The following is a 16,161-nucleotide window of genomic DNA, read 5'->3' as shown; positions in this document are numbered from 1 at the left end:
AAAGAAGTGAAAGCATTTCATCTCCTTGCATCCAGCTGTGCTACTTATGACTTCTACTTTCTCCCTGATCGGAGGCACCTCTTGCTTATTTGTTCCTTGTACTGAAATCGTTATGTTCTCTTCATTGTTGTCGTTGCTATTTGGACTTTTGGCTTGGTTTGATCTTACGTAGATATATGCGCACACAGGTACGTAGGTCACTCCAAAAGTAATGCTTCCTATTTATTTCCATAGAAACTACAACAGATACAAAGAGCACAGTAACACTACTTGATAGAGTTACACTGACTTGTATTTTTGTTCCAGAAAGGGACTGAGCAGCACCAGACTGGTAGGACTCTTTCCACTTTGAGAGTGAACTATCCTCCATGTCTGGTTTCCAACAAATTATTTATCAATGCTTTCTTTGGCTTGGTGTAGGCATCACTCCCCATGTCGCCTTGGAGAGCATCACAAGGTTTTTCTAGCCTTGGTGCTGGTTGTGCACCCCCAGGTTTCATCCCCTCCATAGAACAAAACTGGCTTGTTTGCACTGCAGTTTGCATTGGGCAGTCCTTGCAAGCTGCTACTCATCTGAGTGTTGGCTCCTCCATGTCTACAAAGAGTTTAGTCAGTTGTTCAGCCTTTTTTTTTCCTGGCAGTGTAAGTTCAAGCAGCTCTATCTGTAATCCCTGTATCTTCTAATGTTAGAAGTCTCTGGCCAATGCAGAGGTAACTGACTAGCTCTCAGCCCTCTCCAACCAGTCAGCTGCACTCTGTTATTTTCCTGCTTTTAATTAGGTGTGTTTCATTTCATGCATGTGAAGCATTACTGTTCAGCTTATGGAAACACATAGCGGCTCTTTGAGAGGTGAACAGTGTGCTGTTCTTGGACCCCATGGTCCTCCTAACACTGCAGAGGAGAAAATAGCATGGGCTGAGATGGATCTTCCACAGTTCCTGCTTTCCTGAATGTCTTTCACAACTTTGTCCACCTATTGATTTTAAAAAAAATACCCAAGTTGCTGCTACCTGGTATATCTGCCAAAAGATTTGTTAATCTTTTTCTCCTGATTTCCAGCCTATGTACATCCTCCATCATTGTCGCCTATCTGCCTGGTATCTTTGCAGGTAGCACTTGCATCTCACTTCAGCCCTTGCTTTGTCAGATCTGATGGGCTGATCTCTCTTAATCTCTCCCCTTGGCTTTCCTCCTCACCTGAATCATTTCTTCTCTACTGGCTCTGGCTTCACTTCAGTTCTTTTGAACATAAATGACCACAGCTGTGCTCTGTTTTCCAGACAAGGTCCAGCTCTGTGATTTTTTTCCTTTCTTTCCCTCCTGGAGAGGTTAATCATTATGCAAGTGAGGTTTTTATATTTACTGGTGTGGCTGAGGGCTGTTTTCTGTGGCACTGCAGAGGTCTTGTGCTTTTGCTCCCATCTGCTGCTGGAGAATGCTCACGAGGTGTCATAGATCACTTTTTGTGTGTGGGTTTGTGCATAGCACATCTGTGTATAATATTTAGAGTGTTGTCAGTTACACACATGGGAATGTTCCTAGTTGCCAGCACACTCCCTGCTTTGATGATCCAGTGCTGCTGCATAAACTGGTGCCCGGGGCCATGTGCCTCCAGCCCTCTCAAACGTGAAGCACATGCAGAGTCCTGCCAAGACTTGGCTTCGTGGTAGTGCCTTTAGGGTTCAGATTTCTTTTACATAACCCAGAATTACAGGGCTCTTCTTCATCCCTTGGAGGCCTTGGTGTGGTGCAGAGCGGCAAGTCTTTCCTCTAGAGCCAGTGGAAATCCATCAGCCTGCAAGCTCTCCAGGGAATTTTCAGTGCCTGAAGAGTTAATACTAGAAGGTGCTCCCTTTCTCTCTGCACAGTTCTTCTTCTGGTGCTGAGGTAGGTGAGATGCTTATGTGTCGCCTTGTAGTAGATCTCCGCTTCTCCCTTCCTCTCTCTCCAGGTAGCCTTTGTGCTTTCTGCTTGTGAAACATGTCCATGCCAAAGCAGTGATGAACATCCCTTCCAGCGTGCCCTTGTGCCCTGTGTCCCTGATCAGTCTAGGAGGAGGTGGTAAATCAAATGAATTCTTCGTAAGTTCAAGTCCTTTTTCCCTGTGCTAGGTTGTTGGTTATTTTTCCCTGAGGTGTTGCATCTGCTGATTTCAAACCAGCTTTTGGCATGGGGCTTGAGGAAGAAGTAAAACCCAAATCTGGAGGTGGTTCTTTGAGCTGCAGGCATCCAAAGACAAAGCTAACTATAGAGGTCCATGTGATCTACTTCATAAGCTCTCCTGAGTAGCCTTTAGATCAGGAAGTTAGACAGGAGACGGCTTTCATGGTAAATGAGAAATTGCTTCCGTCTTGTATGACAATAGGTTCTTTTTAACTGCATCCCTTTGTTTGCTGTAGCATGAATATCACTGAAGTTTGATCCTGCTGAAAGTTAAAGGGCTGTTAACTCATTTTGAGAAATCCAACTTCTTTCCCTGACAGTGATGTCAGACCCCAGCTAACTCACCATGGCAGTCCAGCAGATGTACACGAGGTTGGACCTGGCCATGGGGAGAAAAAAGAAGGTTCTCCTTCCAGGCTGGAAAATGGACAGGTAGGTATCTACTTGCATGGAATTGCTTCAGAAAGGCTGAGCAGAGGGTGTAGGAGGAGAATAAATGTCTGCCCACTGCAATCTGAATTGTTTTCTCTTGCCTTGGATGTCTACCTACGTGCCCACTGAAACCCAGAGGGAAAGCCGAAGTCATGCAACAAAGCAGAGCAAACAGAAGTCTCTTCTCTCTCCATCTCCCTGTTTTATAGTGACAGTAGGGATGGAGTGGCTGGTCCGGCAGTGTGACTCTGGGCAAGGTGCTCTGCTGAAGCCAGGATATGCAATCTAAGAGCAGGAAAGCTGCTGTTTAGCCAAGTCTCTGGGTCTCTCTTCAGCAGGCAGAACATGCCTCATCATTTCTGCTTAGTGCCTTGGGTTTTGTTTTTGTTTGATTGTTTGTTTTCCCATTAATTTTCTAAAGGTTAACTGAGAGTAAGGGAGAGCAGATTGCTGGAGCACCCCTTCATGAGATGTGTGCTCAATCTAGTGCCATCCGGGACAAGGTGTACAAACTCCACCACACCTGGATGCTCTCTTTAGGGAAGTGAGCTGATGTGAACCACTGAACTGCTCTCCCAGCCCACTTCTGGCTAGATGCCTATGAGTGTATTGGCAGCGGTGTGTTTGAGACATACCTGCAGCCTGTTACGAAACGTCCTCATCTGTTGGGCAAAACCACTACAAAACAAAGCATTCAGTGTGCTTCTTCTGCCAGGAGACAGCTGCCAGGAACAACATGGTTGTTTGATCAGCTCTGTTGGGCTGCTGAAGATGTGCTTGTTCTCAGTGCTCTTTTCCTGTTTCCCTTTTGTTCCATGATTCAACTGATGTTTAACGTACACGGGAAGAGATATGACTTGCTGTTCCTTTGCAAAGGGACTCCCAGAGACCAGTTGGCAATGTGGGCTTGGGTGTCCTCTCAGTGACTTGAAATGGAAAGAAACGGTTAAGAAAGAGATCTTCTTTCCTAGTATTTCCTTGTATGCAATATACATTTTCAAAGACACTGCTGATGTTTAAAAATGCTTTGATAAAGCACCCAAAATGTTTCACAACTAGTAAGTAATATAGTAAATGGTAAATGAAACAGTAAATAATGACAGCCTAATTTTGTGAAGCTTATCTCCTATTATTAGCAGTGGCTTTTCTAGGAGAGTGGTAAAAAATTGGCTCGTGATTGCTTTGTTGACAGTTTTATCCACAAAGATACCAGGTTGCCTATCTTATGCCTTTTATTTTCTTTTTTCTGCTGTAATCTGCTTTTGGAAGAAGACATCCGTGGCTTTAAACCTCCTCAGCTGAGCCCCCAGGGTGCAGCAGTCTGTAGGGAAAAGGAGTCAGTGAAAATGAACCATTGGTGTCACTTCAGGAACTGAGGTCTTTATTCCAGTATTGTAAAGGTGAAAAGGTAGGGGCCAAAGTCTATGAAATGGACAAGAAATCACACAGGGCAAAGGTGATATATCCATAGCAGAAAATTACACTCAATAAATAAATATCTTTACTGCAATATGGCATCACAAAATGATAAGAACCTTTGCCTTTTGTTTCAGAAAGTCCATTCGCTTTGTAAAATCGATTGTTACTAAATGATAATTCAAGGTGAGTGCAAAGAAACCTGAACTTTTATGGGCAGAACAATCTGCAGTGTCAAAGCCTTGCCTTAGCTGAACTCCCCCATGATGAGATCTACAACTGTGGAAAATCAGACAGACAGAAATTGCTGGCTATTTCTGCTGCCGTTTTGCTGATAAATACCCCTTCCCTTGTGCCGTACTCCTGAGGTGTGATGAACACCAGCTCCTCTGCTGTGCAAGTTGTCTTTTCCCATATGTTTCCATGCTAGCTCACCAGGCAAAGCTGCACACAAAGCCTGGTGCCCACACTGGGACATGGAGGTGCTCCAGTTGTGGTTTAGAGCCACACACCTGCCCTGCCTGGATGATGCTTTGGGTTTTTAACCTGAGTTAAGCTGTCAGCTCTTTGGAGTAAAATCCTCCTGAACTACCTCCTGGTTGCTATTGCAGCCATGCCATATAGATGCAGGGTGAGCCTGCAGTCTGCCTGCAAAACACAGCTGAGGGTTGCTCTACAGAGCAGGTAGAGAATTCTCAAAAGTTGTGTTGGTTTTTGAAGGCAGACAAGGAAAAAAAAAATAGAAATAAGAACAAAGAATCTGATGAGAAGACTTAGTTCAGAGGTGTGGGTATTGAGTGGTGCTGGAAGGGTGAGAGTAACATTGGTACCTGCTCACGAATAGGACAAAAGAACCTGCCATGTAATTGCAGAATGTGCACTGCTTGTTGTGTGGGGCCATCATCCCAACAGCCAGACCAGCGGGGGTCCTTCAGAGCTGTCAGTTGTAGACCAGAGGGTGTGTAGGAAAATCGTGACGATGAACATTAGCAGTTGCGTCACAAAGGAGCAGCGACTGAAAAATGTCCTGGAAATCACAGATCTGAGTTGTTTGGCATGAGTTCTGAGGTGTGTGGGTGGAGAGCAGGCTGCGTGTGTGCCAGTCGGCCAGAGCTGCATGACTGCAGCTGCGAGGCTGTCATTAGAGGAGGAGGTGGGTGTGAAGGTGGTAGTGAGTTAAAAAGCTCTCTCCTCAGCCTTGCTCTGCGATGTGGTCCTGTACAGAAGGATGAAAACATGCTGGTGAACTTGAGCTGAAGTTTAATATATCTTCTGCTTGGGTGACAGGAGGATGTTGACTGCCCTTTCTTCCGAAGTAAGAGAGGTGCTTTTTTGTTTTCCTGATTTTTTTGTATAGCGTTCTAAAGATACAAAGAAGTATGCTGGTACAAATCGTGCTTCTGGCTTGGACTCCTTTCTGACATTGTGAAATCTTTGGCAAACTGGTTCTGAACGTAAGATTTCTGGCTGGCTGTAGCAGTCCCCAGCAGCAGCGCCTGTTGCTAAGACTGGAAGGTTCTGTGGCTGATTTTTCGTAACTTCTGGAGCTTTTGTTTCTTTTGAGCAGCTTTCCCAGTGCTGGGGATAACCCTGCATTTTTTGAATTGCAGAACAAGAAGAAAAATAGTTTCCTGCTCTTAGGAAAAGGCTAACTTGCTCATGCCAGCAGCCAGCGCCCTGCCAGCCCGTGTCTGTGGTCAAGCTTCCAACACACTGTGCTGTGCTTTGCTTTAGTAGTTCATAAAACTTTCTGATTCGGTGTCTTGTGAGCAAAGTTTCAGGGCTGCAGATCCAGACTTGCATTTAACACAGGATTAAAAAACTGTTTATGGAAAGCCATGTGTGAAAGGTGAGGTACATAAACAGAAACTGCTTGTTGGGGCGGTTCAGTATCAGAGCTGGTATCTTCGTGGGCATGACAAATTACAGGGATGATGCCAAAGGGCTTACACTTGTTAATCTGCGGAACGCTTAATTTTGAAAGGTGCCAGTCTTACATTCTGTATGTGGTGAGCAGAATTTGTTAACCTCCCAGTGACTGAGCGATACCCCACTAGCTGGGGTGACAAGCCTCCCTGGGGACTGTCTGCATTTATTCTTGGATCAATCTGCTGTTCTTAGGTGTTTCTGCACTGATTTCCTCTGTGGGCTCCTGCCTGACAGTTGTCTTTGCACTGTTTGTGTTCTGCACAACCTTTTCCTCACTGTTTGCAGAAGAGTAGCAAGCCCTGAACCACTTTTCCCTGGCTGTTCTTGTGCTCTGCCTGGGCCTGGCCATCATACTGACTGTACGAGTGCTGCAGCAGCTCTGGACTGGAGAAACGTGGAAGTGCAGGCAGCACAAAGCTGAAAACGCTGAATTGAATGAAGAGAAGATACGAAGAAACCATGCTGAACATCTTTATCTCCATCATCTGTAGAACAGAGCAAGACACTCAAGTTGAAGCAAGCCACTCAGTTTGAAGCAATCATCTGTGATTTCCCCGGTTTTAGGAAAGCAAATGAAAGAGAGAAGACATCACGTGGGAGTGGAGTAGTTTGAGAATTGCTCATAGGGCTCACATAGTCTGGTATGCAGGAGAGCTCAACTCTCGTGGCACGCAGATATGAGCTTGGTCATTGTTCCTGCCTCCTCCACCTTCTGCTTCTACTTTCCCAAATGTACAGCACGGAGCAGATGGGAGCCACCATGGGAATGGCATGACTGGTAACACTGCAACTGATTTGTGGGCTCCTTCTGAGGCTGCAGTGTTAATGTGGGCAATGCTTCTGCTGCCAGATACCGGCAGGGTGAGGGGAGTCATGCAACTATTTAAGAATATGTGGTCATGCAAAATGAGGGACAGGGACCCACTTTATATCTTTCAGGCGGGAGAGTGCTGCAAAGGATACCTCTCCACTTCCTGAAGGCTGCAATGCTTTTAGAGATGATCCAGTCCTATGAGCAAGGTTGTGTCCTGTTTCCACTGCTGCCACCCTGCAGGTGGGTAAGGGCTGTGAGTGGCCAAATATTTGATTGCTGGTAAATCAGTGATGCCAGGCATGTTGAACTGAGTGTCAAGGAAACCAGCAGTCATACTGGGCTTGCAAGCATTCAAGTACAAAAAAACAAGAAAAACTCCTTGTTTTCTTGTCCTTGATCAGGCTTGTACTGGGATCAGGCTCAGCAAGCATGGGTTTGTGAAAGGCAGGTCCTGCTTGACCAACCTCATCTCCTCCTATGAGCAAGTGGAGATGGTGGAGACACCATCCCTGAAGGTGTTCAAGAAACATTTAGTTATGGTACTAAGGGGCATGGTTTAGTGGGGAAATACTGGTGGGAGGTGGACAAGATGTTCTTGGAGGTCTATTCCAACTTTTGAGATTCTATGATCCTAATATTCTAAGTGTGCATTGATGCTTTTAAGCAATTTCTTGGTTAATGCTGTGTGAGATTATTGGTTAGGAAGTTGTTGTGGCAGGTTTGTGAGCAGGAAGCTATCTGTAGCGAACACCTTGCAGGCAGTGGCTCACAGGGCCTGTTTGGTGGAGTTATATATAGATTTTCCTCTCTGTGGGTCCTGTTAGTGAAACAGTAGGTTGCACAATGGGCTCTTAAGAGAGCTGTTTGTCTAGAGATTTATTGCCTTCTCTGAGATCAGAGTATCAGGGCATTATAAACTTTCCAAAGGAGTGCTGAATAATCCCTATTCTCTTTGCACAAGGGCAAATATCCAGTGAATAACCTGCATCTGTCCCCTCCCAGTAAGGAGACGAATAAAAGTCTCCAATCCTGTGAGCAGAATGAGACTAATAATAACATTGCCTTTAACACTTTAGCATACGTAACAGGGCCCAGAAGTTGCCTAATCATTCACAAGGCTGTTTTTCACTGAGCAGGGAGGATGCTGGAGTGCCCTTTTCTCCATCTGGAGAGATTTTTGACCCTCTGTCTGCCTTGCTCTGGTGCTGCTGCTTTCATTGACTGGAGCTCTTATAGCTCATTAAATAAGCTTGAGAGGTTCTTTAATGAAAATTAATTGAGTGCATGCTAATTCATGTCTCTCAAGGGAATCATCTAGATTTTTTTTCTTTTCTTTTTGCTTAATTTCTGTGCCATCTATTATCTCCTCAAAAAGCACATGCAAGTTAAATCTGGAGGCAACAGCTACGTGTTTTTTTTTAATTATTAGATATTGAAAGAATCTCATACTCCTTTCTGCTTTGCACTTGGGGAAACAGAGGAGGAAAAAAATCTTTGTCTTTTCGTAATGCAAAATCTTTCTCGCTCGCTCAGATGCTCAGGAAGGTCATGCACAGTCAATTTAATTCCTAGAAAGGAGGTATCTTTGAAATGTGAAATGAAGAGTGATGCAACAAATGCAGATAACATTGACTTGTTCACTCTCTCGCTGATTGATATCTGAGGAAGACATGGAGGTGTTACATGGCACTCAGTGGTTTTTTTTTTCCTGTTACGGAGTGGCACAGCTTTTTCTGACTTTTTCCACTTGCCTTTCTTCTGTTAATTTTTAACAGGAAAGAACTTTTTTTTTCCTTTAAAAAAATGTCCTCACTAAAGCTAGTCCTGCTGGACTGACCAGAACATCATGAAGTTCAGGGAGACCCACAAATGCAGACAAACAACCCCAGGCACCAGGACATGCTGGTGGCAATCCAGCAGAGAAGCAGCTTGTGTAGAATAGGCCCTGGCTGGAGGTCACCAAGTTGAATGTGAGCCTGCAGCCTGTCCTTGCCACAAAGAAGGCTTAATGGTACCCTGTGCTGCCCTAGGCAAAGTACTATCAGCAGGCTGAAGGAGCTGATCCTCCCCCTCTGCTCAGCACTGGTGAGGCCACCCCATGAGGAGGAGTGCCTTTTCTTTCATATACCCCTTCTTATAGTTCCTTTTTTTTGTTGCTGTCTGCCAGACAGTTCTGTATGTTTTTTGTTACTGAAGATACACAAAGGAAAGGGGACGTGGTAGGGGTGTAAAGACATGTATTTAAAATTAATCCCACATAAGGACAATATTGTATATTTTTATCCAACTAAGCAAACAAAAAAATCACCTAAAAATAACCCTTACAGGAAATTACAATGTGTAATTAGCTCGTCAGAGATAATTACACATTTTGTTGAGTTCATGTAGAGCAGAGCCACAAACACTATGACAACTGTGGTTAATCTGGAATCACTTGTGTTTTCCCCAAGATTTTACATATTTTTCCTGACAGCTCAACACAGATTTGACCACTTCTGAAGCTCTCATGTTGACAAATGTATTCAAATCCACACGTAAAGAAGAGATGAGATGCCTACTCTGGTACTCTGATTTGGAAATGGCATCAAGTCGCTTCTGAGCACCAGCTAAACAGACCAAGCAACTTTAGTCAAGCTTGGCTGCCACTGTGCTTGAGGGAGAGCTTAGCAACACCCATCTGCTGTGCACTCCCAGGCTTTGTCATCTAGCATGTCCTTCTCCAGATGTCCTCAACAGGACGAGGCATAGCCTATGTCCTGGTTGGGCAATGGTCGTGGGAGGGTTCCTTCAACCCTGCCTTTGTGCCAGGACATAATTTTCCCATGGATAATGTGCTTGTGCTTGGTTGTCTGCTCTTCCAGCCGTGCTGTATTGTTTTTATGGCAGGAACTTAATCTGCAGCTGGACAACTGGGGAGAAGGAAAAAAAAAAGCAATCTGAGGAAAGGCATGAAATGAGAGAGGCTAAAACATCACCTTGGTATTATTAAGTCAAATTAATCCCACATGTAATGCAATGAGTTTAATTAGAATTACACCACGGATTAGTGCAGCTATCACACTGTAATAGCTGTGTGGCTTCAGGAGTTGGTTGAACAGGTGTTCCTTGCCTCCTTATATCTTTCCAGCTTCATTCCTTCACCTCTAAGTCATCCCTGCTCCTCCATCCCCACAATGGGCCCCACTCCTGTATCTGAGGAACTACATTTACTCCACTGTCTTTCCTTTCATCTCTCTTTTGGGGTTTCCTGTTTTCTTGATCCTTTTCCCACATATCTCAGGAGCTTGGCAAATTCTCACCATCTTTTTCCTTTAGTGGCTTCTTTCACAGCACCAGCATCTTTAAGGTCCTCTCCAACCCAAGGCATTTGATTCTGCAATCCTAAACTCTTCTAGAGAGGACAGAGACGAAACAGGAGTATTTTTATGGTGATGGACACTGGCAGTAGTGTGAGGAATAGGTACCAGCAGATGCCCATGGTTCCCATGCTCAAGGTAACATCCATATATTGGAACTAGGGAGAGCGCCTGCTCTTTTGGAGATGATTAGAAGTCGGTTATCTCCTACTTAGTGGGGAAACAGCCCTGCTTGCATAGTCATCCTCATACCTGGGGGCTGGATTAATGGACGGATGGGTAGGACTGGGGAACGGGAGGAAGTGGTCAGAGAACAAGTGCAGTGCTGAATGGGGCTGTGCATCCCCAGGATATGTGGAAGAATCTGAGCTGTCACGTGCGGAATTACACACCTACTCTGTTTCTTCCTTTACCACTGGCTTGAGGTCATCCCAAAGGTGCTGTGTGGTTTCCCTCCACTGGGACAGTGCCTGTCCTCTGGTTTGGCAGTCCTGGGCTCCAGGCTTTTTTTTTAACAGTGGAAAGTTCCATGGGGCGTGGTATTCACCCGATGGGTTTTACATGGCAGTGGACTCCTGTGTGTTTCTTCCCAACCTTCTTCTCATCTGCAGAGTGAACTGGCCCAGCAAGGAGGGCCTGCACGCGGAGCGGACTGGCTTTTGGCAGTACCGTTATCCTTCAGAGGTGATCCTGTGGCTGCTGACTTGAGTTGTGTGGAGTCCCAGTCCTTCCCTTGGGCTGTCCTCCTCCCTGAACGCACCCGCTGTCACCGCGCAGAGCAGGAGGCGCTCACAAATAACCGGGCTTCGGGGAATAAGAGACTTCCATCCCGGCTTGGTGCGAAGGGCCGCTTCGGTGCCGCGCTTCCGTGCCTCGCCCCGCTCTGACGGACCGCCCGCGCCAGGCACAGCAGCGGTACCGCTCGGTCCGAGCGCAGCGCACGCCGTCAGCCGCTCCGCATTCCTTCCGCCGTCGCCCCCCGCAGCTCGGCGGGCCCGGGCCGTGCCCGGCGGGAAGCGGGCGGCCGCGAGGGAACGCCTCAGCGCCTTTCGAGCGCGGCGGGCCGCGAGGTCGCTCCTCCTCCGTCCCCGCCACGTCGGTGGCTGCGGCGGGAGGAGGAGACGGAGGAGGGCTCAGGTCGAGAGGGGCCGGCCCAGGGCCGAACTACGTGTCGCGGGAGCACTTATAGCCCGCTGCTGCCCGCCGGGCCCTGCCCTGCCCCGCGCTGCCCGCCCGGCACCATGCTCAGCAGCCAGCAGACGGTAGGGCTGCGCTCCGCCGCGGGGTCGCTCCCTCGGGGCTCCCGGAGCCGCTGAGGGGACGGTCCGGACGGCTTTCGGCGTCCCCGCGGAGCTCGGGTTGTGGGGAGTGGGAGAGAGGTTTGTTTCGGGGGGCGATAGCTGTGGGTATCGGCGGCGCGGCGTTCTCGTGGCCGGCTGCAGACGGGCTCCGAGCGGCCCCTCCGTCCGCCCCCGCCCCGGCACGAGAACGACCTTTATCAGCCGGGCTGCGGCCGATCTTTGGACCCCGCTGTCAAAGGGATGCTGACTGCCTGACAGCTGCGGGCGGATTGCTGTGCTCCGGCCTGCCCGGGGAGCGACAGGATAGGGCTCTCCGATGCCAGGGCTTTGCGATGGGTCCCCGTCAGCGATGCGGGCTGTCGGCGGCGCAGTGCCCGGCCGGGGGGCGGCTGCGGTTGGCCGCCGTAGCGCTGCGCTGGGAGATGGCATGTGTGTGTGGCACATGGGTGGTGTCGGTGAGGTCACACCGTGCACCGCGGGAGGGCTGTGCTTTATCAGGGGTTTGGCTGAAAGAAGGAGAGAAGTGTGCGCCTGCGGCCCCTGCCAGAGCTCGGAGGGCTGGAGCACGGTGCCTGAATCCAAGACAGGCCCGGCTGGAAAAGGGGCATGAGAAGTGAGCACTGCGTCACCTACCTGGCTGAGACCCTGTCAGCATAGTCCTTCTTTTTCTCCTTCCTTAGCCCGCTTCTCTCCGTCCTCCTTTCCTGTTCAAATCCCAGTTGCTACCACTTCGTGGTGTGGGTGATGCGTTCGTCTTCCTCCTGCAGGAGGTGAGGCTTTTCAGGTACACCCAGGGGTGAGAGTGGGTTCTGATACGTCAGAGATGGGTTTGGTAGGTGACACTGCTTGGCTGCCCGCTGTTGAAAGGTGCAGCGGTGCAGCTACGAGGTGAGCTGACCGTGACATGACTGCACTCCCCACTTTGCACGCTGAGCGCCCACAAGCCCACTACTTAAAACACATATTCACCCAGCGTGGTGCATGGAGTTTGAGGTTATTTTCACCTAGCAGCCATTTACTGGTGTGAGCTTATGGTAAGATGCAAAGAAGAAAGCTTAGAATTCGTGATCTTTGCGTGCGTTACCTTTAAAAATCAGTAAAGCCCCTTGGCTCTGGATGTGACCCAGCACTATATGGGGAATGTTTCTTTTGCTGGTAACATAGTGGCACTCCCTTTGTTTCTGCCTGTGACTCTGGGAGAGACATGAAGTTGTCCCTGTGCCTGAGTTTCCTTCAGTTCAAGGACCTCATTGACAGTGGGCAGTGCTCATTCCTGACCCCTCTCGGAGGTGACTTTGGAGAGAAAGAACGATCTTTAATGGTGACCTTAACGCTCCTTATATAAGCCTCCTGTGTGCCTGTATGGTGAAATCTTACTCTCGGGAGTAAGCGTACCTTAAAGTAATTACAGTGAGTAACGTGGAGCTGTGGAACAGCCCTTGTTTATTGCACAGTGCTGCATTCATGGCTGAGTAGTTCTTTCAGTCCCGACGAAAGAGCAGCTTGTTCTCCCTCCACCTGCGGCGCCGCTGGTATTTCCTCTGCTTGGTTCCTCTCTGCACTAAGCAGTGTTCTTACAGCAAGCAGAAGGACACAGGCAGTGCAGTGTGCCCCGAGAGGGAGCCCCAGCCCGCAGGCATGGCTGTGTCCTTAGGGACTATCCCCTTGCCAGGGCAACCGGCTGCGCAGCTTGCTCCTTCAACAAAACACAAGTGTGTGGAAGGTGCAGCTCAAAACTCCTCGCAGAATCGAGGTGTTTGGTAAGCATGTGGGAGACCTGTCTGAACCCAGCTGGGAGCATCATGCACGGGATGAGGCAGCGCTGGGCAGAGGGCAGGCGTCCAGCTTTCTCCTTGGGTGTCCTTACAGATGCTATGGGCAGAATGAAAGCCCCTCATGAAACCACCTTCTTCGGGGTAAGTGCTGCAGCCTTGTCAGCTGCAGGCTCTGTGTGTGTGCCTTCAACAGCTGAGCAGTGTGGCACACAGCATCCTCTGGCTTCATGGAGGAACTCTTCCAGTAGCCCAGCAGATCCCAAAGCTGTGCCTTTTGAACGTTCATTTTTGCTTGTACGGGGCTTATGTGTGCAAGTTACAGACCCTTCTGCAAAGGTAAATTAGCATGTAAAAAAGATTGTGATCTTTTCTTTTGTTTACTTTTTTTTTTATTATTTTTTTAAAGGAAAAACGAGCAAGATTAGATGGCAGCACTGAGGAAATAATGAAGAAGGGTTCATTTCTTTGCCTAAAAACTGTTTTCATGTTGAAAAAAGCGCAGCCACAGGGCAGAGTTCAGATGGACTGTGGTATCACAAGCTGTGCGGTAATGTTTGTACAGCTTTATCGTTCTGGTTGTGAACCAACGTGAAATAAGCAAAAAGAGGTTGTAAAAGTTCATTTGTCTGCTCATTTTTTTTTACTCCTGCCTTAAATATAAAGAAATCGACGGAGAGATCTTCAGACATCTCTAAGGGTGTTTACATTCAGAAGGAGCTCTGCAGAGCTCATCCAGCAGATGCTGAGGTTGGTGCAGTGGCCCAGCTTGGCCTTGGTGCACCCATCAGGACTGGGCTTACAGCTGCAATGTGCTTTCTGAAACACACTCATTGCACCATGGTAGTAAACGGTGACCATTTTCTAATGCCTTGTCACGTTCTTAGGTTGTCTGATACTCCTTGTATTATTTTACGTCACTTTTGATTTCACTTGGAAGACCAAGGAGATGTCATGAGATTGACTATCTCAATATGCTCTTGTTTCAACTTTTATTGCTTCTTATAGCTCTCCCTCTGTTTCTTCTCTAAGTCTTTTGCTGTTAAATGTTCCCGTCTTGGTCTGTTTCTCTCGCCCTGCCATTTCATTAGCTTGTGCTGTTTTGCAGGGCTGCCAGCATACCAGCCACTCGCTGTGAGCCACTCTCTGTCCTGTGAAAGCAGCACTGTTCATTTGGGGGAATTTCATTCAAGAAAGGACAGAAAAAGTTGCAGGCTCCCAAATATGAATGGCTCTTTCTTTCCACGGGAGGTTGAGTCACCCAAGGGATGGGGAACAAAGTGATCAGTGTGGTCCAGCCCCAGGAGCTGCGTGCTGGGGAACGGCGGCTGTGCTTTTCTGCAGGGCAAGTGGTACCTGCCTGAATGACCCTACAAGGTTCAGCGTTTTCCTTCCCATAGGGACAAGTGGCTCATTTGTTCTCCTGCTGCCTGATCCCTGGATGAGTAGCATCCGGTCTCGTCTGTTCTTTGGGCAACACCAGTGAGTGAAGTCACGGAGAAGCTGCCAGCCAGTTACAGCCTGTGCCAAAACGCATCGCTCAGGCATAGGTTTTCAGCTGTATGCATCTTGGGCAGCTCCTGCAGGAGATTTCAGGCCGTACAGGGAACAATTTTGAGGACTCCAAGCTATCCAGACACGTGCACTGCAGCTGCGAGTTAGATTTAGGTCACGAGGATTTTGTTTTTCCTCAGGATTTTCAGGGGAATATTGGCATACTTGCATTTTTTCCTGGGCTGATGTTGATCCTGGAGGGTGTCTTTAAAAAAGAAAAGACCTTTTCTATCTGAAATCAGGTATTTTAGATAAACTTGCAGCTGTACATGCCCACGAAAGATAAGGGGTTTAGGGCCTGTGTTAATACTTCTCTAATGATATCCTCTGCCTTGAACTTGTACTTTGATTGCAATGCTCTTATGCTTTGGTACTTTAAAAGCCCTTTCAGGCAAATGTCATGTGATTTGGGTTATTAGTTATTACTTTACTGTTAGTGTGAGTGTGGTAACTAACAATTAATCTCAGATTTAGCTCTGAATCACAGTGAGTGATTCAGAAGTGAGAAGTAGCTCCTTAATGGCCTTGAAGCTTAGTCATTTTTAAGTGAAAATTTACTCGGAGCGTATCATTAGCAAAAGGAGGGGAGCAAAAAGAAGGAGGGCCAAAGAAACTCTGTTTGGATGTGTGTAATGAAGCAGAATGCTAGAAAATTAGGGTTTGCCCATCAGGCCAGTCTCGCTGCCGGTTGTGCAGCCTCCCATCCTCATGGCACGGTCCGGTTTTGTTTGCTTGCAGCTTGGCAGAGCTACAGCTGTTGGTGTCAAGAGTTTTATCTGCTGAGTGAGTGCCAAAGCATGCTGGCCTGTTTGGAGAGCAGAGCTTGAGAGGGAAGGCAGCCTAAGTACTCTCTTTTCCTTACTGTGGCTTTTCTTTAGATACAGTGCTTTGGAGTTTGTTGAGGTTTTTTTGCCACCTGCTTGATAGATTGCTCTTCTTTGGAAAAGGACCACTTGAACTTGCATTTCCAAGACTTTTTGACTTTGAGGTCTTCACAGAATCTCTGGCAGAACAGTATGTTTCCATTTTTCAACTTTCCAATGTAGCGCAAAAACATGCTGTGGGTGGGAGGTCATTTTTCAGTCCTGCCCAGCCCTACTGATGGGCAGATCATCTGTTTGTGAAGACCCGGGGGGTGGGAAGAGAGACAAGCTTGATTTTAAGGGAGGTGAATGTGGCTTGGGTGGTCAGTATTGCACCCAAGGGAATAGCATGGAGCTGTGCCAGGGGAGGGGCAGGTGGGGCTGAGGGAAAGGCTGTGCCCCAGAGGGCGATGGGCATGGAACGGGCTGCGCAGGGCAGTGGGCACGGCCTTGAGTGCCAGAGCTCAGGGAGCACTGGCACACTGCTCTCAGGCGTAGGGCTTGGATTTGGACTGGTTCTCTATAGAGGGTGTGACTCAGTCATCCTTATGGATCCCTCC

The 16,161-nt window shown here is 47.9% G+C and overlaps 1 protein-coding gene and 1 long non-coding RNA gene across 8 annotated transcripts in view; one reads left to right on the top strand and one right to left on the bottom strand.

The window, feature by feature from the left end:
• The window catches only part of PAPSS2 (3'-phosphoadenosine 5'-phosphosulfate synthase 2), a 37,040-nt gene that overhangs the window by 4,544 nt on the left and 16,335 nt on the right, over positions 1 to 16,161 (top strand). For 2 of the 7 annotated variants that reach the window (XM_040702864.2, XM_040702863.2), the window contains exon 2: positions 2,485 to 2,596. The exons of 1 other annotated variant lie outside the window; for it this stretch is intronic. In XM_040702864.2, the coding sequence (XP_040558798.1) occupies positions 2,485 to 2,596 (112 nt within the window). Of the gene's footprint in view, positions 1 to 1,952; positions 2,083 to 2,484; positions 2,597 to 11,313; positions 11,374 to 13,163; positions 13,329 to 16,161 lie in introns of those variants that run through there. 4 more of the 7 variants (XM_040702866.2, XM_421557.8, XM_046943265.1 and 1 more) reach the window with 3 other exon arrangements.
• LOC121111165 lies at positions 8,976 to 11,233 on the bottom strand. Its single transcript, XR_005860860.2, has 2 exons — positions 10,055 to 11,233; positions 8,976 to 9,664 (listed from the first exon to the last, which is right to left on the bottom strand). It is a non-coding gene; the product is annotated as an uncharacterized LOC121111165 (long non-coding RNA).

Source organism: Gallus gallus, chromosome 6, assembly GCF_016699485.2.
Source record: "Gallus gallus isolate bGalGal1 chromosome 6, bGalGal1.mat.broiler.GRCg7b, whole genome shotgun sequence".
Taxonomy (NCBI): domain Eukaryota; kingdom Metazoa; phylum Chordata; class Aves; order Galliformes; family Phasianidae; genus Gallus; species Gallus gallus.
This window is presented reverse-complemented; position numbering and strand designations above follow the sequence as displayed.